Genomic DNA, 25,698 nt, shown 5'->3' on the forward strand with positions numbered 1-25,698 from the left:
GGACCCAGGAGTCCCCGCCTACCGCACATCCTCCCTTAGACCCAGGTGCGGAAGCCCAGCCCCCCTCCTCCCTGGGGGCCTGGCATTCGGCCACCTCTCCTGGTCCAGCTGTTATTTCTCGCCTTTTAGAACACACAGGCGGAATGTGGGGCGGCAGGGGAGGGTGGGGTGGAGAGGCGCGTCTATGCCTCCCGGAGCCTCCTGGGAGTCTCCCGACTCCTTAAAGGGCCTCCCCTGGGGGCCCACCTGTCCTCCCTAGGGCCCATCGGGACACCGCTGCGGTCGGAGGAGCGGGAGGAGGTCCGACGTCATGCCTGAGGCAAAACCAGGTGGCTTGGGGGAACTCCTTCCCTCTGTGGAGACGCAGTCCTGTTTTCACTGGGGTCTCTTCCTTCCGTGGGGCTGAGAGAATGGGGTGTCTTCTCCCATTGGGGAGGGGAGGGTCCCATACCTGTGTGTGTGTGGCGGGGGGTGATTCCCTTTCCCTTTGTGGTGGCGGGGGTTCCTTTCTCTGCAGGGAGCTGGGGGCTTATCTCTGGGTGCACGTGGAGATTCTCTGTGAATCAGTCTCTCTCCTCCTCCACGGGGATGGAAGTCCTGCGGCTGGAGACTGCAGGGTTTTGGCGGGGTGATCGGGTCCTTTACATTTAAGGATGCGGTCTTCTGGGAAAAGGACCTGGGTCACTTCTGTGAGTGAGAATTGGGACCTTTTTCTGCAGGGAGATGAGGGCCGGTCCTTGTGTGTCTAGTTATTAGGGGTCCCCGTCTGCGTGGTAAGGCGAGTTCTCTGTACAAAGATGAGGGCCCCTCCTTTGGATGGGGTGTGGGGCTTCCCAGTGTAGGAATTAGGGGACTTTCTCCATATAGAGGCTGGAGAGCCTTTCTCTGTGTACAGTTTTCGGGGCCCTTCTTTGAATGGGACTGGGGGGCATTTTTTAATATGCGAATGGGATGGGGCTTCCTCTCTATGAAGCAGTGAATGGAGGAGATACAAGCCCCCAGAGAGGACCCTTCCTCCTGGGATGTCCAGTCGGCTGGTACCAGGCCAACCAGGCTGAAGGGTGGGTGTCCAGCCCCTTGCTGCAGCTGGGGTCCTGTCGGGCTGGGCTCCAGCAGGCAGGGCGTATGAAAGATGCTATGGTCAGCACCAGTATCCGATTTCCAACCCAGAGGAAGAGCTAATTATACCGTCAAGACCTAAAAGGTCAGAGCCGGGTGGCCCGGGTGGATGAGGCAAGGCCTTCCCCGGGGAGGGGAAGGAGAAACCGGATCCACAGACTCTCGGATTAGAGATAAATTTACACCTGGACGGCTGGACTCCAGGATCTGAAGGAGGCGGGGCCCGGGGGCCTGTGCTCAGGGGTTCTGGAAGAGAAGACGGAGCGCGTGCTCAACCGGGAATGTCTTCTGCCTCACAGCGGCCAAAAAGGCCCCAGCGGGCAAAGATGCTGCTGCCAAGCCGGCTCCCAAGGAAGCGACCCCTAAAGAGGCCCGTGCAGCGCCCTCTACAGGTGAGATAGATGGCGCTCCCGCGGGCCGAGCGGAACCTGGCGGCTCACCCGCAGCCTCGCGGGTGGTACCTCCCGGCCCTCTCCTTCGGTCCGTCCTCCCCACAGCTCCCGGGCTGACCGCCCTCCCCTACTCACAGCCCTGCAGGGCTCCCCAGTGCTTCTAAGGCGGAGCCTAGCCCCTCAGCCTGGCCGTCAAGCCTCCAGCAACTGGCCGATCCGTCCGCAAGTCCCGCCCAGCTCTGAACGCCCCAGCCCATCCTGACACCTCTCCTACCCTTTTAAAGCCCCAGTTTAAGACCATCCGGATCTCAGATGGGGAAATTGAGGCCCAAACGGGTGGGGGAGCCTGGACACCCACACACCTGGATGACACGTTGGTCTCTCCCAGGTCAGGAAAAGCCATTTTGCCTCCAAGGTCTTTTTGATGCCGTGCAGAAGAAGGTCCTATCATTCGCTCTAAACCCCGCCCCCCAAATGGCCTGCCGCCCCCCTCCCCGGCCCGCCTCAGACCCCCAACCTCAACCCCGGGTCTTATCTCCTGAGCAGAAGCCCCACCCGAAGACCAGTCTCCCACCGCGGAGGAGCCCACCGGCGTTTTCCTGAAGAAGCCAGACTCCGTGTCGGTGGAGAATGGTGAGGGGGGCCTGCGCGAGGAGGGAGTGGGGGTTTGGGGGCTCCTGAGTCTGAGGGAGGTGGGGCCGGAGGCTCCCAGCGTCCCAGTCCGCTTTGTAGGGTCTTACGGTTCCTGCCCGACCCTCCTTTGCCACCCCTTTCCCCTCTCCTCCCAGGAAAGGATACTGTGATCGTGGCCAAGTTGAATGGGAAAGAGCTGCCGGCCAAACCGGCCGTCAAGTGGTTCAAGGGGAAGTGGTTGGAGCTGGGCAGCAAGAGCGGTGCCCGATTCTCCTTCAAGGAGTCCCACGACGCCGCCAGCAATGTGAGGACCCCATGGGGAGGCGAGGGCGTCGGGGGCAGGGGTGGAGGTTGTGCGGGGCTGCTCGGTAGAGGTTGTGTGGGGCAAGAGGGGAGAATGTTCCGGTAAGAGCAGGCTGCGTTTGGGCACGGGGTGTGCATGCCCCCGTGAGCTCTCAGGGTCAGGGATGTGGGCCCCCACAGGTCAAGATTGTCCAGGCATGGGAGGAGACAGCTGGCCCTTCCTGGGGGGACTTGGAGAGTGGTGAGGTGGGCTGTAGGGGCATGGTGTGGCACCGGGAGTCGTCACATGCACTGGCACCCCTGGCCTGGCCCCCAGGTGTACACGGAGGAGCTGCACATCACGAAGGTGGTACTGGGGGACCGCGGGGATTACCGCATAGAGGTCAAAGCCAAGGACTTCTGTGACAGCTGTGCCTTCAACATCGACGTGGAGTGTATGCTGGTGGGGTTGGGGGCCAAGGGTCTTGGGTCTGGGTAAGGGGGCAGATCTGCTAGCCAGGTGTAGGGATAGAGTGTAGAGGTGGGGGTGAGGTGGGCCCTGGTTTTTGGCGGATGGAGCACAGAGGCAGGGATCAGGGTATTCCAACCTGGAAGGGAAGTGAAAGTATTAGTTGCTCAGTTGTGTCTGACTCTCTGTGACCCCATGGATGGTAGCCTGCCAGCCTCCTCCATCCATGGGCTTCTCCAGGCAGGAATACTGGAGTGGGTTGCTATTTCTTTCTCCAGGGGATCTTCCCGATTCAGGGATCATACCTGGGTCTCCTGCATTGCAGGCAGTCTCTTTACCACCTGAGCCACCAAGGAAGCCGTTCAAAATTGGGGGGAGAGTCTACCATCTTAGAGCCTGTTGAGGTGGAGATTTGGGGGTGAAAAGGTTCAGGTTTTGGAGGTGTGCATGTGAGGCTTAGGAGGTGAGTTGTGTAGATTCCAGGGTCACAACACACAGGTTTGAGAGAGTGGCAGTAAGGGTTTGAGAAGTGAGGGTGTCCCAAGTTTTGTTTTTCAAATGTATTTTCCGTTTTATTGTCTATTGTTTATTTCATGTGAGTCTAAGGGTGAACGGGTTGAGGGTGGGGGTGTACAGGATTGATGGGAGGTTACACAGCTTTGGGGGCATGTGTGGAGCTCTGAGGGTGTACAGATTTTGAGGACTCTTCAGCCCAGGTGGTGGGGGAGCTTAAATATGGAGGACACAGGTGCTGAGGTTGCCCCCGCCTGGGGAGAAGGCTCTCAGCTGGGGGATACAGGCTGCTGAGAGAGGGTGGTACACGGCAGGGAAACGACTCTACAAGCAGAGGGTGTCCAGGTCTGAGAGAGAAGGTGTGCTGGCCCACGAGATGGAGGGAAGGGGGCCTGGGTGAGGTTGTGCAGGCCTGGAGGAGGCTGTGCAGGCCTGGAGGGAGGGGCACTCTTGGTCTTAGATCAGGCTTTGCCTCCAAGCTCATCTTCTCTTCCCCCATCACACCTCCCCAGCACCCCGTCAGGACTCCGCTGGGCAGAGTCTAGAGAGCTTCAAGCGATCGTAAGTGACCCTGGACCCTGGGGAGCAGCAGGGGTGTGACCTGGTGCCAAGTACCATGAGGGTCTCCCCTGGGGGGCAGCTGCGGGAGAAGGGGAGGATCAGGGAAGCCTAGGAGTGGGGATCCAGGGTAAGCCTGAGAGTCGGGACCTTAGTGAGGTCCACACTTCCTTTCAATGGCCACAGGAGTGAAGCAAAGTCAGACACCGCGGGTGAGCTGGATTTCAGCGGGCTGTTGAAGAAGAGGTGAGTCCATTCTGCCTGGCATGGAAAGGAGAGATGGGGGCTCAAGGAGAAAGATGGTGGGTGAGGTTCCCCTGCCCCCCTTGCTTCCCCACTGCTATCCTGGGACTCCATCCCCCCTCCATCTACCCACCCCCCACCCACCCTGCCACCTGTCCATCCACCCATCCACTCACACCTTTACCTTCAGCCCCACCCAACCAATCATCTGCCCATCAGTTTGCTTGCCTACCCACCCTCTAAGCCATCACCCCTCACATCTACCTTCCTGTCCACTCAGGCTCTGATTCACCTATTCATCCACCTGTCCACTCACCTCCCCACCAGTCCATCCACTCATCCAACCATCCAACCGGCTACTTATCTATCCATCTACTAATCAACCCTCCCACTCATCAGTCTGCCCACTGCTCTGTTCATCCAACCAGCCACCTGTTTATCCACCGACAGATCCACTTTTCCACCTACATACCCATTGCCCATCCCTCTGCCCACATATCCATTCATCTACTCACCATCTTCCCGTCTGTCCACCCATGCCTTGGCCATTACACTCAGCCCCTCGTTCACTGACCTGTTCATTCGTCCTTCACCCACTGACTCCATCCTCCACTTCCCTACCTATTGAGGCATCTGTCTATCCACCTTCCACCATCCGTCGTCTACCCTGCATCCACCTTCCCATTTGTGACTCTATCTGCACCTGCATCTCTCTTTCAACTGAGTCCAACATCCCACCCACCCATCCTAACTCATCTACCTCCTCATGTAGCCAGGCCTCCCTCTAGCAACGGTTCAGCTCTCCAGTGGCACACCCATCCACCGGATCACTCTTAGACTCATCTGTGTGCTGCGTGCTTAATGGCCCAGTCATGTCGGCCTCTTTGCGGCCCCGTGGACTGTAGCCCACCAGGCTCCTCTGTCCATGGGATTTTCCCAGGCAAGAATACTGGAGTGGGTTGCCATTTCCTTCTCCAAGACTCATCTATATGCAATTGTTATTGTGTAGGTAAAAAAAAAAGATTGAATATTGGTCACTTTGTATGATTCAACATGATGCTTGTCCAGTCACTCAGTTATTCATTATCTGCTGGCCCATATATCCGTCTTTCCATTCACTCATCAATCCCCGTAATGAAATCGCCAACAATTCTATCTACCAATTGGTTTATCTGTTTGTCTTTACCCAGACATTCATCTTCCCAGCCATCTTCCATCAACATATTCACCCAGCCAGCTCCTCCCAACTCACTCAGCTGTTCTCCATCAACCCATCCACCTATCTTAATGCCATCCATTCTCTACCAGTCCATCCATCCATTGACCTGTTCATCCATCAGCCTAACCATCCATGGACTCTCCACCCACATATCAGTCCCCCACTTAATGCTCTGCCCATCAATCCAGATAGTCACATGTCCCCAAATTTGCTCACTCATCTATCCTTCCTTTGTTCCCTTCCCTTCCTTCCTTCTTTCCAGAAATCCACTCACTCACTCTCTCACTCATCAAACATCTTCTGAGGCCTCCCGTCTACCAGGCCCTGAGCTCAGATCAGGGGAGAGAGAGAAGTTTGACTGGTTCCTTGATGTTGGGTTGCTCGTTGCCTTGGGAGGATGGGTCTGGTCCAGCAGACACGGACACAGACCAGGACTGTTTAGTGTGGTCAGAGAGATGGTCCCACGAGGGCCTTGTGAGAGCCCAGAGTGAGGGCAGCTGCTATGCTCGGAGTATAGGGAGTGCCTCTGGAGGAGGGAGCTCTGGTGCTCGGTCTTGTAGGATGAAGGGCAGATGGAGAGGTCATCCAGGCAGGAAAACATTTTGTGCAAAGGCTCAGGGAAGCAGGAGCAAGCCCAGTGCATTCAGGAGAAGGCAAGCAGGGTGGTTTGGGTAGTGGGGGGAGTGGGGATGGGTCAGAGGGTGAGGTTGTGATTGGGAGGCTTAGCAGCTGGGGCTTCTTCCTTAGAGCAGTGGGGAGCCACGGAGGAGTTTTGAACAGGGAAGTGATGGCTTCTGATGTAAGGGTTCAGAAATAGCCCTTGGGGGCCAAGGAGGGGACAGACTGGAGGGGAAGAGATGGGATGAGGTCAGGAGGCCAGGGAGGAAGGAGGCTGGGCGATGGACCAGGTGGGACAGGATAAGGAATAACAGGCGCAGAGAGGGCAAGTGACACAGAAAGTGGGAGGAGAAGGCAGGGGGAGACCCTCACTTCCTCACCTCCCTAGTGCCCCCGACCTGTTCTCCCCACCTTCAGGCAGGTGGTTGAGGAGGAGAAGAAAAAGAAGAAAGATGACGATGACCTCGGCATCCCGCCAGAGATTTGGGAGCTCCTGAAAGGGGCGAAGAAGAGCGAGTATGAGAGGATTGCCTTCCAGTATGGCATCACCGACCTCCGGGGCATGCTGAAGCGGCTCAAGAAGGCCAAGGTCGAGGTCAAGAAGAGCGCAGGTCAGTGCTGGTCTGAGGGCAGAAGGGCCCTGCCCATGGGGACTCCAGCATCGTGGGCAGCCAATGGTCAGACCCTGGACTTATCTTTGGGAGGTCCCACTCTAAAGAGTAACAGAGAGCCCTGTTCTCAGGGGCCTCCAAGTTCATAAGAGGGTTTCTGACCTTGGTGGCCTAGGGGGGGAGCCTTGATGGCTCAGAGCACTGAGAACATCTCAGCTCCATGCCACTCACATCCCTCCATCTCTAGCCTTCACAAAGAAGCTGGATCCAGCCTACCAAGTGGACAAAGGCAACAAGATCAAGCTGGTGGTAGAGATCAGCAACCCAGACCTTCCCCTCAAGTGGTTCAAGAACGGCCAGGAAATCAAACCAAGTAGCAAGTATGTGGTGGGGGGTAGAGCCCGGGTTGGGGGGAAATCCAAGTCCCAGAGAGAGGAAGAGTCCAGAAATAAGACTGGCTACTCTTAACCCAGAAAGGGCACTCCCTCATCCATATGAAAAGTACAGATATTGATACCTGGGTAGAAAAATAGACAAAGGCAATGAAGAACAGGAATTCAGTTAGAAGAAACCCAAATGGCTGATACACTAAGTACATATTCGACTTTGCAAACACAAACACCATCACCAATAATAATAACACAAATAAAAACAGCGGTCTTGGGACTTCCCTGGTGGTTTAGGGGTCAAGACTTCACCTTCTGCTGCAAGGGGTGTCCGTTCGGATCCCTGGTAGGGGAGCTAAGTTCCCACATGCCTCAGGGCTAGGAAACCGGAAAATAAAACAAAAAAACAATGGTCTTTCTGCTCTCCAATTGGACAAAGACTTTAGAAAATGATAAAGCCTAGTGCTGGAGAAGACGTAGGAAAACTGGTCCACAGATTGGTGGTGGGAATGTGTATTGGCAAATCTCCAAAAGGGTAGTGTGTTCACTTTTAGGCTGTGCAATGCTAGGTATTTTTCATAAGGGCCTAATCATGGTTATGCATATTTAGCTGCAAGGATGTTCACTGGATCGATTGCTGCTGTAGCAAAAAATGGAAAACAACCAAAGCATACAATTCCATCCTAAGGTGCTGTGTTGTTGCTAAAAAAGATTCTAAAGTTGACACTAACATGGGAAGCTGTTGAAGGTTAGTGTTATGTGCAGAAGAAGAGTTCTCATTTCTGCTACACAAAATGTAAATCTGCATATAGATTTTATATAAAAAGATTGAAAAGACAGAGGTCAAAATGTTTGTAGCAATTATCTCTTGGCAGAACAATTATGGATGGGTTCTACTTTTATTAATTTTCCCTTGGCTGTGTTTTCTACATTTCTCATCGTGAGCACTGGGGATGTGATGACAAGTTATGTTAATTAAGATACAGGTTAACTTGCTATAACAAAGCGTCCCCAGAACAGGGTAGTTCAGAGAGAAAGATGTTTCTAGCTGATTGACCTAGATCCAGGTTTCGCATATTTGGATACAAAATTTCTTATGGCATTGTCCTCATTGAATGATTGAAACTGGGTCATGGGCACAACTGTATCTATCAGATAGGAAGAGGGAAGGAGAGAAGTCTAGAACAAGCATCACAAAATTAGAGATGACCTAGCAGTTATGCCCGTCTCCTCCACTCACATTCTCTTGATCCAAGCTCGGCAGTGTGGCCATCCTAGCTGCAAAGGAGTCTGGGAAATGTAGTTCTTTAGGTGGGTTGAAAAGAAGGTGGATGGGTGGACAGTTAGCATCTCCGCCGTGGTTTTTTAAATACTAGAACTTGGACCATTGACCCCTTTCCCACACAACTTGGCTCTGAGAGGAGTGGCTTGTCCTGAAAATAGATGGGTGGATGGAGGATCCCCTCTGTGCCCTGGGTTGAGCTGAGACTTTTGCCCCAGATACGTGTTTGAGAACGTTGGTAAGAAGCGAATCCTTACCATCAACAAGTGCACACTGGCGGACGATGCTGCTTATGAGGTCGTCGTCAAAGACGAGAAGTGTTTCACTGAGCTCTTCGTCAAAGGTGAGGCCGAGATTTGGGCGTGAGCTTGGGGAGTGGGGCTACTGGCCTCCTGTGGGGCTACCAGGAGACTACTGACCTCCTCTCTCCCAATGCCCACAAAATCCCCAGTCTTTAAAAAAACATTTTATTTTGTATTGAGGTATAGCAGATTAACAAACAATGTTGTGATAGCTTCAGGTGAACAGTGAAGGGACTCAGCCATACATGTACATGTATCCATTCTCCCCCAAACTCCCCTGCCATCCAGGCTGCCACATAACATTGAGCAGAGTTCCAGGTACTATTCAGTAGGTCCTTCTCGGGTATCCATTTTAAATACAGCGGTGTGGACATTTCCATCCTAAACTCCCTAACTATTCCTTCTCCCCATCCTTCCCCCTGGGAACCATACGTTTGTTCTCTAAATCTGTGAGTCTCTTTCTAGAACCCCCAGTCTTGATTGTCACACCCCTGGAGGACCAGCAGGTGTTTGTGGGCGATCGGGTGGAAATGGCAGTGGAGGTGTCAGAAGAAGGTGCCCAAGTCATGTGGTAAGTGACTCTTGACCCCTGAACTCCATACGGATGCCCACAGTGTCTTCGCCTCAGCCTCAGCCTTTAGGATCTCTCTTGAAGGCTTCAGACCTTTGCCCAGGTTTCTGGGAGACCTCAGCCTTTCCCTATAAATCCTGATCGTCACTCATGCCCTCTTCCTGAAACTTCTGACCTCTGCTCTTCCAGGTCTTTTTCTGGATCCTTGCTATTTCTGATTCACCAAATTATTTATTCACCCATTCAACCAATTATCCATCGTTTGGTCCATTCACTCTTGTATCCATCCATCTGTCTGTCCATTTACCTATCCCGTATCCATCCACCCCCCCCCATTCATCTCACTGATTCAGCCATCCATCTCATCCATCCACCCACTCACCCATCTATCCATCTATTTATCCATTCTTACATCTATTCCCCCACCCAACAAGTATTTATAGAGCACCTACTGTGTGATGGCACACTTCAAAATACTGGAGATAAAATGAGGAGAAAATATATCAACATGGCTTCTGCCCTTATGCTGTTTATGATCTGGCAAATTTCTGGGGCATGGTGTGTGTGTGTGTGTGTGTGTGTGTGTGTGTGTGTGTGTGTGTGTGTATTGGAGACAGAGGCATTAATCAAGTCATCACACAAATAATTATCAACGTTCTATTTTGACAAGTATATCAAAGGAGCAATAACTGATGCTGTAACCATTTTTTAATAGGAGAGAGGGACTCAGGAGGTCGGGGAAAGCTTCTTGGAGGAGGTGACAATTGAGCTGATATTCAAATGATGAGGAAGTAGAAGTGAAGTGGGAGGAGTGGCGCAGGCAGGGAAGCACCATTTTCTGAGGCCATAATATCTGCCATATCTCGGTGACCCTGAACTTCCTCTATACTCTGACCTCTACTGTGACCCGATTTTCTGTCTCCTGATCTCCAACGAAGTCCTGTGGCCTGTGACCACTTCTTCCTGATTTTCTCCTCTGACCTGTGACCCATCTACTCTAGACCTCTGTCAACCTTTCTCTCTCCTCCTTTTCTTGATTTCTCTTCTGACCCCTGATTCTTGCTCAAGACTGTCTGACCCCTGGCTCACCTCTGACATCCAGACGCCGGGCCAAACGGATTCCTCACTTCCCCCTCCCCCCAGGCTGAAAGACGGCGTGGAACTGACTCGGGAGGATTCCTTCAAGGCCAGGTACCGCCTCAAGAAGGATGGGAAGCGTCACATCCTCATCTACACGGAAGTGGCCATGGAGGATAAGGGGCACTACAAGGTCATGACCAACGGCGACCAGTGTGAGGCGGAGCTCATCGTGGAAGGTACGGGGCCGCCCGGGGGCTGGGGCAGGGGCCGCGCTGCGCGTGCTTCAACACACAGCTCCGAGGTGCCCAAGCCCCAAGTCTTGGCGCTCTCCCTGACTCCTTCTTTCCCTCCTACCCTACATGCCATTCACCAGCAGATCCTGGGGGCTCCACCTTCAAAGGATATTCTGAATCTGACAATTTCCTTCCACTTCCGTTGCCCACGCCTGGCCCAGGTCTCCCTCCCTTTATGCCTGGCCTGGTGCAGGAGTAGAGTCTCTACGCTGCTCGCTCTGTTTCTACACTTGTGCCCCCACCTCCATGCCAGCCAGAGCAATCCTTGTAAAATGTCGGACGACGGAAACGGGATGCATTCCGTGGTCTAGCTCACGGGATAGGACCCATGTCAATTTCTGGTACAGGTGACTACATTTACAAGAGATGTCACCACCCCCCCCCCCCCACACACACACACTCCTGTGAGCCTGTAGTTCTCTTTTTTTAAAAAATATTTTTATTTTATTTATCCTGCTGCACTGGGTCTTCGTGGTCACTGCGGGATCTTTAGTTGAGGCATGTGAACTCTGGTTGCAGCATGTGGGATCTAGCTTCTTGACCAGGGATCGAACATGGGGCCTCTGAATTGGAAGCATGGAGTCTTAGCCACTGAGTCACCAGGGGAGTCCCCTGTAATTCTTAAAAAAAAAAAAAAAAAAAAAGCTTGAATCATTGATGGGCCAGATAAATGATGATATATCCATCTGTAGCCATAAAAAGAACTCTGTTGATTTGGAAGGGTTTCCAGCATATATTGTTAGGCGAAGAAGCAAATATGCCACTATTTGTATGGAAGGGAAAGAGGAAGGAAGGGAAAGAGGGAAGGAGGGAGGAAAGAAAAGAAAGAAGGAGAGGAAGGAAGAAAGATAAGAGGGAAGGGAAGGAAGGAGGAAGGAAACTGTATGCACATCTTTGCGTTTACGGCTGTGAGCTGGCTGCGTGGAGACTGGATAGGGCCCTGTACAGTTGGCGGTGGGGAGGTGAGCGACCTCCCCCTCTACACTTACATCCTCTTATCATTTTATTTTTTTCATAATTGTGTATATTTATATTTTTCTGGCTGCGCGGGCCTGCATTGCTGCGTGGGCTCTTCTCTCCTTGCTGTGCACGGGCTTCTCACTGTGCTGGCTTCTGTTGCAGAGCGCAGGCTCGGGGATGTAAGGGCATTCCTAGCTGTGGCTCAGGAACTCAGTGGTTGTGGCTCCCGGGCTCTAGAGCACAAGCTCAGTAGTCATGGGGCACGGGCTTGGTTGCTCCACGGCATGCGGGATCCTCCCAGACCAGGGATCGAACCCGTGTCCCCCGCGTTGGCAGCCGGCCTCCCCATCACTGAGCCACCAGGGAAGCCCCTATCGTTTTATTTTTAAGCCATACAAGTGCATTGTTTTATTTAAAAAATTAAAATCAAAAAAAAAAAAAAAGTCAGACCCCAGCCATCTTGGCAACACTTTCCACCTCCCTCAGAGTCAATGCAGAGCCTTGTCTGTGGCCCTCGGGGTCTGACCCTGCCTGCATCATCTCCCTCCTCTGCCTCCCTCCCTCTGCGCCAGCCTGCTGGCTGTTTTCCAAGTTGATAAGCCTGCTTTCCGGTGCTGGGTCCTTGCACAAGCCACGCCCTTTACCTGGGGGCCTTCTGCAGCCTCCCTGCCTTCCCTAGGCCTCGTCACTCCCTCTTCTTGTTGTTCAGTCGCTAAGTCACGTCCGACCTGCAGCATGCCAGGCTTCCCTGTCCTCCAGTATGTCCTGGAGTTTGCTCAAATTCAGGTCCACTGAGTCGGTGATACCATCCAAGCAACCAGCACTCCCTCCAGTTTTTGGTTTATGTGTTTTCCGTTCAGTATCTGTCTCCCCACTAGAATGTGGGCTCGTGAAACCTACAGATTTTTTTTTCTGGGTTGTTTCACGGCTGGATCCCCGGAGCCAGAGACTGTGCTTGGCCCATAGTGGGTGTTGGCGAATCCTCGCACGGACAGACTGCACCTCGATGACCCCGTCTCCTTCCCTCCCCATCCAGAGAAACAGCTGGAAGTCCTGCAGGACATTGCGGACCTGACGGTGAAGGCCTCGGAACAGGCTGTGTTCAAGTGTGAGGTGTCCGATGAGAAGGTCACGGGCAAGTGGTATAAGAACGGGGTGGAGGTGCGGCCCAGCAAACGGATCACCATCTCCCACACGGGGAGGTACGGAGTGCGCTGTGCACGTGGCCCGTAGACCTCATGGTTTTAAAGAACAAGGGTTTAGGGAATTCCCTGGTGGTCCAGTGGTTAGGACCCGGTGCTTTCCCTGCGGTGGCTTGGATTCAGTTTCTGGTTGGGGTACTGATATCCCACAGGCTGTGTGGTGCTGCCAAAAAAAAAAAAAGAACAGGGGTTTATTTCATTGTGAGCCTCAGGCGTGGTTGAAGGCTGGCTGATCTCGGATGGCCATCATCCTGGACTCACTCAGGGTTTCGGCTAGGATAGCTGGGCTGCTCCCATCTGGTCCATGGGACTTCTCATCCCCCAGGAGGCTGGTCCTGGCATGTTCCTGTGGCCGGCACAGGTGTCCCACGAGAGAGCAGAAGCCAACAGGGCCTCTGAGTGCCGTGTGCTGTCCCTGCATCACTCCTACCGTTTCCTAAGGGACAAAAGAGGTCACAACCTGTAGGTTTCCTTGCAGGGGTCACCACTCCAGGGAGGGAAATCTGTGGCCATGTTTGCAGTCGGCTTTGGTAGGGAGGGGACTTCCCTGGTGGTCCAGTGATTAAGACTCTATGCTTCCAACGCAGGAGACAGGTTCGATCCCTGGTTGGGGCTCTAAGATCCCACATGCCGTGTGATGCGGAAAACATTAAAAGAAAGAAAAAAAAAGGGAACTAGTTTGGAAGGGACGGTGTCTAGCTAGGGAAACAGGACAGAAATTCAAAGCATAGCAGGTGGACGCCTGACATCAACACCTGGTAATCTGTAGGAACACTGTGTCCCGGTGGGTCTCCCGACAGCAGCTTTTGACAGAACGTAGCCTTTCTCTGGGTTCTGTGTAAGGACCGCTGCCTGCTGGTGGTGTCAGCAAGGGCGAGAGTCAATGCTAACGCGTTACCGTGTGCTGGGGAGCCTTCTGAATGCTTTACAAGAACCCCCTCGTAGACTGTCAACATTACCCCTGCTTCATAGGTGAAGAATCAGGGGCAGGGAGAGGCTAAGTGACTTGCCCAGGGTCACACAGCTAGTAAGGAGAAGAGTGGGATTGGGTTCCAGTTACTAGCATTGCGTTGGGCACGTGGATTGTACCGCGGAGTGTGTTTCTCCACGGTGGTCCCCAGGACGACCTAGGCTGACCTCTGCCCTGCCCTCCCCTAGGATCCACAAGCTGGTGATTGATGACGTCCGGCCTGAGGATGAGGGAGACTACACGTTTGTGCCCGATGGCTATGCCCTGTCCCTCTCGGCCAAGCTCAACTTCCTGGGTGCGGGTGCCTCTGGGTTTCCCACCTCCCCTGGGGGGCTCAGATGCTCCCCTTCAGGACTGAGTTGCCCTAACTGTACATTGGGGGGTAACAGAGGGTAGGTGGGATGTCGTGGGCCTGAATCCACCCCCACCCCCCAGGTCCCAGGGTGACACCAGGCCCTCCCCTCTGCCTCCAGGGTGTGAGGGGGGCATGAGGGGCCCCATAGACCTAACCATCTGGTCTTCTTCATCCTCCAGAAATCAAGGTGGAGTACGTCCCCAAGCAAGGTAAGGACCAGGGGCTGCTATGGTCTTTAAGCAGGAGGCTGGACCCCCGGGTCTGTGGGAGGAGGGGCTGGGGGGCTGGACCCCTGGGTCTGTGGGAGGAGGGGCTGGGGCCCTGGACCCCGGGGTCTGCAGGAGGAGGGGCTGGGGGGCTGGATCCCTGGGTCTGAGTCGGGAAGGGCTGGGGGTCTTGACCCCTGGGTCTGAGTCGGGAGGGGCTGGGGGCTGGACCCCTGGGTCTGAGTTGGGAGGGGCTGGGGGCCTGGACCCCTGGGTGTGAGGGGGGAGGGGCTGGGGGTCTGGATCCTGGATCTGAGGGAAGAGGGAGCTGGGGGCCTAGACCGCTTGTTCTCTAAGGCTGTTGGAACCCAGCTTCCCAGGAGATCCTCTGGAGGGGTTAGGAGGCCCAGCTGTCCACTCCCAAGTTGCCCAGACTCTCTCCTCTGCCACCAGAGCCACCCAAAATCCACCTGGACTGCTCTGGGCAGACCTCGGAAAATTCTGTCGTGGTCGTGGCCGGAAACAAGCTGAGGCTGGATGTGTCCATCACCGGGGAGCCCCGGCCTGTTGCCACCTGGATGAAGGAGGATGAGGTGTGGTGCGGCCTCCCCGGTGCCTTGACCTCTCCCTCTCAGCCCTGCTGGGTGGCTTTAGGCAAGCTGGTTCCCCTCTCTGAGCTTCGCTCTCATTGTCTGTAAAATGAGGAGTATGATTCCTTCTTCAGAGAGATGAAGACTGGAGATGATATTTGTTCATCACATGGTACTGGCCCAGCACATGATGGGTACTCCATCTATCCATCCATCCGTTAACCTGGTAATCCATCAGTCAGTCCAGCCATTCATCAACTCATCCATCTAACCATCTTTCCATTCATCAGTTCATTAATTGATTAGTTCATTCAACAATCAACCCATTTGTCCATTTATCCATGAATTAGTCCACTTATCCATCCATCTACCCATCCATCTATGCATCCATGCAATGAATATTTTCATCTTGTATGTTCCAGGCCCTGAGACAGTTCAGTTTTTCTTCTTTCCTCTGGGCTTCAGTTTCCTCTTCTGTAAAATGGAGAGACTTGACTCAGTCTTCATTCATGCCTTCACTCAGCAAAGCGCCCCCCCTTCCCCCGCCCCGAGGTTCAGGTTCTGTGCTCAGGCACTGAGGATACAACCAGGAATCACATGTAATCCCTGCCTTCCTGGAGCCTGCACTTGTGGAGAGAGGCAGACCGGTGCCCAAAGAGTCACAGTCCAGGGTGATCGGGGCTGAGCTAAAGGGAGGTACCGGAAACTACGAGGATTCAGAGGCTGGGGCCACACACACCTTCCTGAGGGTATCCAAGAGGGCTTCCCAGAAGAGGTGACTTCTGGGTGGGTTCTAGAGGATGGGTAATGATACAGCAGGTCGAGAAGTGGGTCAGGGCATCGTACGTCCCAGGGATCAGCTCTGTAACATCTTGGTGATGAGACAGTCTGGTGTGTTTAATGAAGGGTGGTGTTTGCTGGAGGGTGAGGAAGGCAGCGGGGGTGGTGATGAGGCTGGGGGCGGGCCCACCAGGTCCTCTGCGGCTGGGTCCACGGGGAGCCCCTGGAGACTGCTGAGCAGCGCAGGGGCAGAGGCCGGTCTGGGTCTGGAGAGAAGCAGATGGAGGCCACCTGGTGGTTGTGTTCAGGTGTTCACGGGCACCGAGGGCAGGGTCCGCATCGAGCAGCGAGGCGACATCAGCAGCTTCGTGATCGAGAGCGCAGAGCGAGGCGATGAGGGTCGCTATACCATCAAGGTCACCAATCCCGCAGGCGAGGACGTGGCCTCCATCCTCCTGAAGGTTGTGGGTAAGCGCGGGGGTCCTGGGGGCTGAGCCAGGGGGTGGTCCCCCAAAGCCCCGAGGGGTCCTCTGACCATCCTGCCTGGACCCCCTGCCTCCCCAGATGTCCCAGACCCCCCGGAGGCGGTGCGAGTCACTTCGGTTGGAGAGGACTGGGCCGTCCTGGTCTGGGAGCCCCCCAAGTACGATGGGGGACGGCCGGTCACCGGTGAGTGCTTGTCTTCCAAAGGGCCATGACCGCTGACCTCCCCCGCTCCCCGACTTCTCCTTGACCTCCAAGAGTCCTCAGCAGCCTCAGTGACCACCCTTGGAGACATGGTTTTCCGTCTTCAGCATCTCACCATCCCCTTGCCTTCCTGTCGTCCTTTCCTCCCCAGTGACCTGGGAATCCTGGCTTTCGCTAACAGCCGAGGATTTTCCGTGACCCCTGACCCCCTGATTCATGACCTGTGACCCTTCTTGATCCCTGGCCCCACGTGGGTGACCTCTACCTGCTCTGTGACCCTAACATTCATGGCCTCAGACCTCTCTGGGTCATGTGACTTTCTGCTGCGCCCTTGACTGCCCCCCGACTGACCTGTGACCCCAAGCCTCCCCATGACTGCCCACACTTCTCTCTGCCGTGGGGGGCTTCCAGGATACCTCCTGGAGCGGAAGAAGAAGGGCTCCCAGCGCTGGATGAAGCTGAACTTCGAGGTCTTCACGGAGACCACCTACGAGTCCACCAACATGATCGAGGGCATCCTCTACGAGATGCGAGTCTTTGCTGTCAACGCGATTGGGGTCTCCCAGCCCAGCATGAACACCAAGCCCTTCATGCCTATTGGTGATGCCTCTCTGCACCCTCCCCGAGTCCCTGCCCACCCTGACCCATGCCCCGCCTGTCACTGATCTTGGACCCTACATCCAGGCCTTGCAGTCTCTCGACTCTGCTGACTTCTGTCCCTCTCATCCAACAACTCAAGGCTTTGACCCCCCAGCCCCATGCACTCTTCTGATCTCTTCCCCACCCAGTACATCCGCCACTCACCTTTATGATCCTGGACTCCGTGCTGTCTCCTGAATGTGTCCTTGACCTCTGACCTACCATGCTGACACCCATCCCTGCCCTTGGAGACCTCACGATCCCTGGATCCCATTGCCCAAGACCGGCAATGCCACATCCTTGCTTGCTGACCTCTGAGTCACCATATTGATCCCTTTCCTGACCAGAGACTCCAGCTCTGACCCCTGAGCCCTCGTTAACTCCACCCCCTTTCCCTGGAATCGTACAGCGCCCACTAGTGAACCGCAGCACCTGACTGTGGAGGACGTGACTGACACCACCACCACCCTCAAGTGGCGGCCCCCAGAGAAGATCGGGGCGGGCGGCATCGATGGGTACCTGATCGAGTACTGCGTGGAGGGCTGTGAGTCACCCCGCCTGGCCTGGTGGGGGGCAGTGACGCAGGCAGAGCCCCAGTGGCCGTCCAGTCCAGGGACTGCTCCTGGGGCAGATCTCTGGCATAGTGAGCCACCCTTCTGTTTGTGCTTGCTCGAATCTGGGATGGGATGGGTCAAGCCAGGCCCCCAGTGACCAGCTTGTCCTCTGTCCCTCCCTCTCTCCTTACCCACTTCCTTCCTTCCTCTCCTACACACATTCTCTGTACAGCGATACCATTTATGCATCCTCCAAGGATTTATTGCCCTTCCTCAATTCTATGTTCCTACCCACCCAACCTTCCATCCATCCATCCATCCAAGTACTTATTACTCCCTGCACGCCCTTCTCCTCGGTTCTATCCATTCATCCATGCATCTAGCCATCCCATCAGTCTTTCATTCTTCCTTTCTTCTTTTCCTCCCTCATTTCTCCCTCCTTCTTTTCCTTCTCTCGCTCCCTCTCCCTTCCTTCCCTCCTTCCTTCTTTCCTGCCTCTTCACGACCCAGTCATCCATCCAGCCATCTCTCTGTTCATCTGAAAACTGTTTGGATCATCCAGTTATCTACCCAACCAGTAACATATTTTTCATCCTTATATCTATCTCTTCACCACTTTCTTCTCTCCCTCCCTGCTTTCCATCCCTCTGTTTGCCTACAAGACCATTTAACCGTCTAACAACCTGTTGTCAATCTGTCCATCCATCGATCCATCCATGCATCCATCCATATTTCCACACATCTCACCCTCCATCCTTCACTGAACAAACTGAGCCGTTCTTGGTGTCAACAGCTCCGTGACTCCATCACAGGCTCAGTGCCTGGGCTCTGGGATGTCTCCAACATGGTCCTCTCACAGAGAAGACAGTGATGCCATATCCCAGGCCTTAAGTCAGACAGATGTGGGTTCCAGTCCTGGCCCTACCCTACACTTTTTAACTGTGTGACCTTGGGCAAGTCTCAGCCTCTGCTTCCTCATCTAAAAATGGCGAAGACAGTTCCCACCTTGATGGGATGCAGTGATGACCGCATCCGGGGATGCACGTAAATGATGGATGCTTGGACTCTGGTCAATTTCTTCCCTTTCTCTTCCCAGCACTCTTTGCTCCACTCCTCCCCTTCCCCTCCCCTCCCCAATCTGTGTTTCAGAATCTACTTTTGTTAGAGTTCACCCTGTCAACTCTTGCTCTGATCCATAGTAGCTCACCAACCCCCTGCAAAGAAACCAAGATGGAAAGTCACCTATTACAGAGGCAGGAAATCCCAGGGGGCCCTCTCGAACTACCACTCCCAAGTCTTTACCCTCTCTGACCTTCAGTTTCCTCACTTCTAAAATGGGGATAACTGCGGAGGCAGGAATTAATGAACTAACATTAATCAGCTCCGACTTGGTCCTGAGACAAGCTCAAGAAATGTCAGCTGCAGCTAGGCCTTGCGGTGGGGCCCGGAGGCGCTGAAGGGACACGGACCAGAGGGGGTCCCTAGGAAGGTCCTGAAGGACGCTCCCCAGCCTGTCTCCTCTCTCATAGCTGACGAGTGGATCCCTGCTAACACGGAGCCTGTGGAGCGCTGCGGCTTCACCGTCAAGAATCTCCCCACAGGAGCCAAAATCACCTTCCGCGTGGTCGGGGTCAACATCGCGGGCCGCAGCCAGCCGGCCACCATGGCCCAGCCGGTCACCATCCGGGAGATTGTGGGTGAGCACCTCCTGACCCCCTGACCCTGCTCTCCAAAAGACCAAGCTGGTGTGGTCACTAGGGCCGCCCCCTCGTCGCCCCTAGTCTCTGTACCTCCGTAGGACGTCCCCTCGCACCCCCACCTGGCGCTGAGCCCCTCCCTGGGTTTGTACCCTCAGAGCAACCCAAAATCCGGCTACCCCGCCACCTCCGCCAGACTTACGTCCGCAAAGTCGGGGAGCATCTCAACCTGGTTATCCCCTTCCAGGTGCGTCGAGCTGCGGGTTGGGGGGGTGGGGCGCGGAGCGGGGTGCAGGGGTGAGGAGGGGTCAGTTCCTGCGGGTCAGACCCAGGCTGACCAACGCATCCCACCCTGCCCCTCCCCGGGCAGGGAAAGCCGAGGCCTCAGGTGGTGTGGACCAAGGGCGGGGCGCCCATAGACACCGCCCACGTGCACGTGCGCACCAGCGACTTCGACACGGTGTTCTTCGTGCGCCAGGCGGCCCGCTCCGACTCCGGGGAGTACGAGCTCACGGTGCAGATCGAGAACATGAAGGACACGGCGACCATCCGCATCCGGGTTGTGGGTGCGCGGCCCGCGGGCAGGGAGGGGAGGGGAGGAGAGGAGAATGAGCCGGACGCGGGAAAGTGGGGAGGTTGGAACGGAGGAGGTTGGGACATTTAGAGATGCTTGGACTGACTTCTAACAGCCCACCCACCCTCCAGAAAAGGCAGGGCCCCCGGAGAATGTGATGGTGAAGGAGGTGTGGGGTACCAACGCGCTGGTGGAGTGGCAGCCCCCCAGGGATGACGGCAACAGTGAGATCACCGGGTATTTCGTCCAGAAAGCCGACAAGAAAACCATGGTGAGCGAGGGGCCGGGGGCGGCGTGAGGGTAAGGGGAGAAAAGCTAGGGAGATTGTTACAGCAGGCGCGCTGTTCCCATTTCCCAGCTGCGGAAAACTGAGGCGCTGAGAGATCCGGGAGAATGGGTCGGGGCCGCGAGGAAAGACTTTTTGGCTTAGATTTGGTGCATAATAATAGGTTTCTTTTTTTTTGCCGCACCGTGTGGCTTGTGGGATCTTATTTTCCTGGCCAGAGATTGAACTTGGGCCACAGCAGTGAAATCGTTGAGTCTTAACCACTAGGCCACCAGGGGAACTCTAATAGGTTTTCTTTTTCTTTTTATCGAGGTAAAAGTCACCTAACGAAAATTCCCAGGTGGTGCTAGTAGTAAAGAACCCACCTGCCAAAGGCAGGAGACGTAAGAGACTCGAGTTCAATCCCTGGGTCGGGAAGGTCCCCTGGAGGAGCGCATGACAACCCACTCCACTATTCTTGCCTGGAGAATCCCCATGGACAGAGGAGCCTGGCGGGCTACAGTCCATGCATGGGGTCACAAAGAATCGGACATGCCTGAAGCAACTTAGCACGCATACATTTTTAAGAGGGATTTCCCATCTTCCCACTGTTGTGCAACCACCCCCTCTATTTCATTCCAAGACATTTCCATCACCTGGCACGGAAACCCCGTGTCCATCAAGCAGTCCCTCCCCTTCCCCCCACCCAGCCCCTGGCAGCCCCCCATCTTTATCCTGTCTCTGTGGATTTTCCTATCCCGGGCATTGCGTCTGGACACGGTCACGCGCTGTGAGCCTTTGTGTCTGGCTCCTTTCAACTCGGCATCATGTTTTCCAGGTTCATCCACGTTGCAGCTGGTGTCCGCGCTTCACTGCTTTTCGTGGCTGAGTGCCATGTTTGTTTGGTTAGTTTTGGCCATACCACTTGGCTTGTGGGATCTTGGTTCCCCAACCAGGGATGGAACCTGTTGCCCGCTGCAGTGGAAGCAGAGTCCTAACCACTGGACCGCCAGGGAATTCCCCTACCAGTCCCTGGCTGGAACGGACCTTGTTGGACCTTGTTTTGCCTGTCCGTTCAGCCGCTGAGGGGCACTCGGGTTGCTCCCGCCTCCTGCTCGTTGTGAACAGGGCTGCTGGGAAGGGCAGGTTCTGTGAGCGAGGCGTCTGCTTTCCTGACGCCCTTCCTGGGTCCGTGTCCCTGACCCTCCCGGCCCCTCCCTGTCCCCTGTGCTGCAGGAGTGGTTCACAGTTTATGAGCGCAACCGGCACACCTCCTGCACTGTGTCCGATCTCATCATGGGCAATGAGTACTATTTCCGAGTTTACAGTGAAAACATCTGTGGGCTCAGCGACTTGCCTGGCGTCTCCAAGAACACAGCCCGGATCGTCAAGACAGGTCTGGCCACCCCCCACCTGCTCAGGGCCAGTCCTGGTCCCCCGTCTCTCTCTGGGTTTGTTTGTTTTTGGAGTATAGTTGATTTATGATGTGTTAGTTTCAGGTGTACAGCCAAGTGATTCAGTTCTACATATACATATATTCATCATTCTTCAGAGTCTTTTCCTACACAGGTTATTACAGAATATTGAGTAGCATTCTCTATACTATACAGTAGGTCCTGGTTGGTTATCTGTCATATATACAGCCTCTCTGGGGTTTGTACTTGACTCCTCTGATCATCCCCCTCCTGGACTCAGAGCTGATGGCACCTGGTGCTGGAGGAGAGGTGGTCGGAGACAGTCAGGGTCGGTCCCCTCACAGGTGCATCTCCCCTCCCCCAGGTATGACCCTCAAGTTGCCCGAGTACAAGGAACACGACTTCCGAACACCCCCCAAGTTCCTGACGCCTCTAATCGACCGGGTGGTGGTGGCTGGTTACGCTGCAGCTCTCAACTGTGCCGTGAGAGGCCACCCGAAGGTGCCGTGCGTGTGTGTGTGTGTGTGACCCTGGGGGAACATCTTCACCTTCCAGGGTGAAGCCTCCTTGCCTTCTCACCGCATGGGCTTCTCCTCCCTGAGTTCTCTCTCGTCTGCTCATGGGATTTACTTTTAGTGAAAAGTGTTTCCTTTGTTTGTATTTATTAATTTTGTCTGTGCCACCTGGCTTGGGGGGATCCTAGCTTCCCAAACCAGGAATTGAACCTGTGCCCCTTGCAGGGGTAGTGTGGAGTCTTAACCACTGGACCACCAGGGAAGCCCCAGGATTTGCTTGCTTTTCACTCACTTCCTGTCTCTCTCCTCTAGCTGGAGCACAAATCTCAGTTCATTACACTCCGACTTCCCTGGAAAACAGGAATTTTGGGGTGGAGGGGTTCTAACACTTCAAGGCCCTGTCCAGTTTCCAGGCTGCTGTCTGGGAATGCAGATACTTGCAGTCTTGAACTCCCAAGGGCCCACCTAGACCAGGGGCTGCAAACTATGGCCCTCAGGCCAAATCTGTCAGCCACTGGTTTCTCGAAATAAGATTTTTTTATCCTTTTTTTTTCTTTTGTTACTTTGCTTTCACATTGCTAAATAAGATTCTGTTGGAACATGGCTGTTCACACTAGTTTGTGTGTTGTCTCTGGCTCAGAGACCATAGGGCTCAGGAAGCCTAAATCATTGACTGCCTGACCCTTTTGACACATTTTGCCATCTCCTGGTGTAACTCCAATTTTTAGCATCAGCCCCAGTAGGCCTACCATGGATTCCTTCACTGCTGTTTACTGTTTTATTCACTAACTCCATTTATTCATTCATCCCATTCATTTATTCCCCTACCAATTCATTTATTTATTCAGTTCATCCATTCACTTCATTTGCTTATTTACATCATTCATTCTTTCATCCTTTCAACACACATATTTCAGAGATTTTGTATGTGCTGGTGAATTGAACAAGGAGTTCCTTTTCATTGGGGAAGACGGCCATTCCTCTGAAGTCACACGTGCGTGCGTGCTAAGTCGCTTTAGTCATTTCTGACTCTTTGCAACCTTATGGACTGTAGCCTGCTAGGTTCCTCTGTCCATGGGATTCTCCAAGCAAGAATACGGGTATGGGGGCTTCCCTGGGGGCTTGGATGGTAAAGAATACTGGAGTGGGTTCCCATGCCCTCTTCCAGGGGATTTTCCCAACCCAGGCTCCGAACCCAGGTCTCTTACATCTGAGTTGACAGGCGGGTCCTTTACCACTAGTGCCACCTGGTTGACAATGAAATGACAAAGGGTGGGGACTTCCCTGGTGGTCCAATGGGCTAAGAATCCACCGTACAATTCAGGGTACAAGGATTTGATCCCTGGTTGGGGGACTAAGGTCCCGCGTGCCAAGGAGGAACTGAGTCTGAGCTCCGAAATGAGAGTCTGTGCATCACAGCAAAAGATCCTGCATGACGCAACTAAGACCCGAGGCAGCCAAATCAATCAATTACTCAAGGAAATCAGAAAGGGTGGAGAGTCTGCTAGGGAAGCCCAGGCCGTTGTGAGAGCGTAAAGCAGGCATTCCTGTTCCAGTCTAGGGCCCGGAAGTGACATGGGAGCGGAGACCTCAAAGGCAGGCAGGTGCTGTTTGGGGACCTGACCGGTCTGAGGAACAGCAAGGCTGCCCATCGGTTGGACAGAGGGAGGGAGAGGGCGGGAGGTGAGGGCAGAGGACCGATGGGGCCAAATCACATAGCGCCTGTGGGCCACCACAAGGGGGAGCTCTTGCTCTTACAGAAGAGGAGACGGGGGTCAGAGAGAAGGGACCCAGCCACGATCAGCCAGTCAAAATAAGGGGGTGGGAGAGCCAAAAGGAGACTCCACACTGCCTCCCAAGGCCCCATTGTGCCTCCGTCACGCGGCTTCCTTGTCTGCTCCGCTCAACAGCCCAAGGTGGTCTGGATGAAGAACAAGATGGAGATCCGCGAAGATCCCAAGTTCCTGATGACCAACCACCAGGGGGTCCTGACGCTGAACATCCGCCGCCCGTCCGCCTTCGACTCGGGGACTTACTCGTGTCGGGCCGTCAACGAGCTGGGGGAGGCCCTGGCCGAGTGCAAGCTGGAAGTCCGAGGTGAGCCTGGGGGCTGGGGGGGCGGGGGTGGAGCCTTATGCTGCACCCGCCTGGCCCTCATCCACGGCCGTTACAAAGCTGACGGTGCGGGGCAGACCTGCGCCCTCTAGGAGTACGATTGGGAAGCCGATTCAGGCCCCAGCAGGGACACTGCCATGTCGGGGCACAGAGGCATCACAGGGTGTTGGGGGTGGCGTGGGGTGGGGTAGCACCTGACCCCTCCTGGGCAGGAGTCTAAGGTTCTCCAGAGGAGCTGAAGGACAAATAAGAGGTGAATGAGGATGCGAAGAGCTTAGCAAATGATCACTAAGGCTCCGGTGCAGCTGGGGAGGTGTGGGGACACAGCATCGAAACCGTCATGGACAGAGGCAGAGGACCGGGGCGGGGGGTGGCCGGGAGAGCCCGGAAGACAGCCCCCTTCCACGGCCTGTCCCCAAGCTCTGTGCCTCCCGTCCCTGCCTCTCTGCCCCACAGCCTCAGCCTCCTTTGTCCTCTTCCTCCTGAATTAGACCCCAGCCCCCTACACCCCGCCTCCAGTCTCTCTCCAGTTCCACCCCCCGGCCCTAGAGGGCGCTCTGTACCCACGGCTGACCTGCGCACAGCCCTCCTAGGGCTCCCCCAGCAGCCCTGGGACCCTTCAGCCTGGTGTCAGGGTCCTGAATCTGCCATCCCCAGGCCCTCTCTAGCCTCAGGTTCCCCCTCCTGGTGCCCTCCGTTTTCCAGCCACACTGAACAGCTGGGGGTTGGACAAACCAGCTGTGCTTTCTCCTGCCCCTGGGACCTTGCACATGCCATTCTCTCTCCTGCCTCGGGCTTCCGTCCAACACACATCCCCCAGTCGATACTTGATGGGGAGGCCGCTCACCAAGTCCCTCAGAGGGGGCTGACGTTCACATAGGCCTCCAGGGTCCCTCCCTGGCCGGGACGCCCCCCGGCTGTGATGACAGCCCAGCAGACAAGGGCCCATTCTCCACGCACCTCCTGCCTGTCATTTTAAAACACCGCCCTGCCCGGCCGACCCAGTTCCTAGTGTTCCGCTGTCCCCTTATCAACTATTGAATCCGCTCAGAAATATGCCTTCTTCAGGATTCCAGTGAGGGCTGGCCTCTAGCAGCTGCTCGGAAGTCAGAACATGCCAGCTTGGGGTTCAAAACTACAGGAATCAAGGGCTCGATGAAGTTGGGTTAACCTGGTGTCCAGCTGGGTGGGGAAGGGAAAACTTGACTCCCTCTGCTGGCCAAGTGAATCTAAAGGGCAGAGGCTGGGGCAGGGGTGGGGGGCACAGGAATTTTTACCACCCTCTTCTCTTTCCCCCCCACAGTGCCACAGTGAAGCTCTGTCCTCCACCTAACAAGATGACTAACTGGCTGCTGAGCCCTAACCCAGACCTCCCCGGACACGTTTCCCTTTCCCAAATTATAAGTGAGAAGATGGTAGTCTTCTTGTCTTGACACCCATGTGTCTGTCCTTCTTGAGTCTGTGGCCCCGCCTTTCTTCTCCCATAGGTTTAGTCACCTGGGGGTGGGCGGTGGGGCAGCCGGGTTGGAATGGCAACCACCATTGCGAGGCAGCTCTGGTGAAGGAGACCATGTCGAGGCTGCCATCTGGGAACAGCTACTTT

General features: G+C 54.9%; 1 protein-coding gene across 1 annotated transcript; it reads left to right on the forward strand.

Moving 5' to 3' along the window:
- Nucleotides 1-177: 177 nt before the first annotated feature.
- MYBPC2 (myosin binding protein C2) lies at nucleotides 178-25,530 on the forward strand. The gene is made up of 28 exons (XM_052656085.1): nucleotides 178-329; nucleotides 1,419-1,511; nucleotides 2,058-2,144; nucleotides 2,300-2,448; nucleotides 2,764-2,881; nucleotides 3,921-3,969; nucleotides 4,153-4,212; nucleotides 6,464-6,657; nucleotides 6,905-7,037; nucleotides 8,544-8,668; nucleotides 9,093-9,198; nucleotides 10,342-10,514; nucleotides 12,568-12,733; nucleotides 13,892-13,998; nucleotides 14,238-14,267; nucleotides 14,718-14,857; nucleotides 15,943-16,102; nucleotides 16,199-16,303; nucleotides 16,733-16,921; nucleotides 17,370-17,504; nucleotides 19,044-19,211; nucleotides 19,370-19,458; nucleotides 19,582-19,777; nucleotides 19,917-20,056; nucleotides 21,287-21,446; nucleotides 21,830-21,966; nucleotides 23,891-24,077; nucleotides 25,399-25,530. The coding sequence occupies exons 1-28, from the start codon at nucleotides 311-313 to the stop codon at nucleotides 25,407-25,409; spliced, it is 3,426 nt and encodes a 1,141-aa protein (XP_052512045.1). The 5' UTR covers nucleotides 178-310; the 3' UTR covers nucleotides 25,410-25,530.
- Nucleotides 25,531-25,698: the final 168 nt, after the last annotated feature.

Source organism: Budorcas taxicolor, chromosome 18 (genome assembly GCF_023091745.1).
Source record: "Budorcas taxicolor isolate Tak-1 chromosome 18, Takin1.1, whole genome shotgun sequence".
In the NCBI taxonomy this organism is placed as follows: domain Eukaryota; kingdom Metazoa; phylum Chordata; class Mammalia; order Artiodactyla; family Bovidae; genus Budorcas; species Budorcas taxicolor.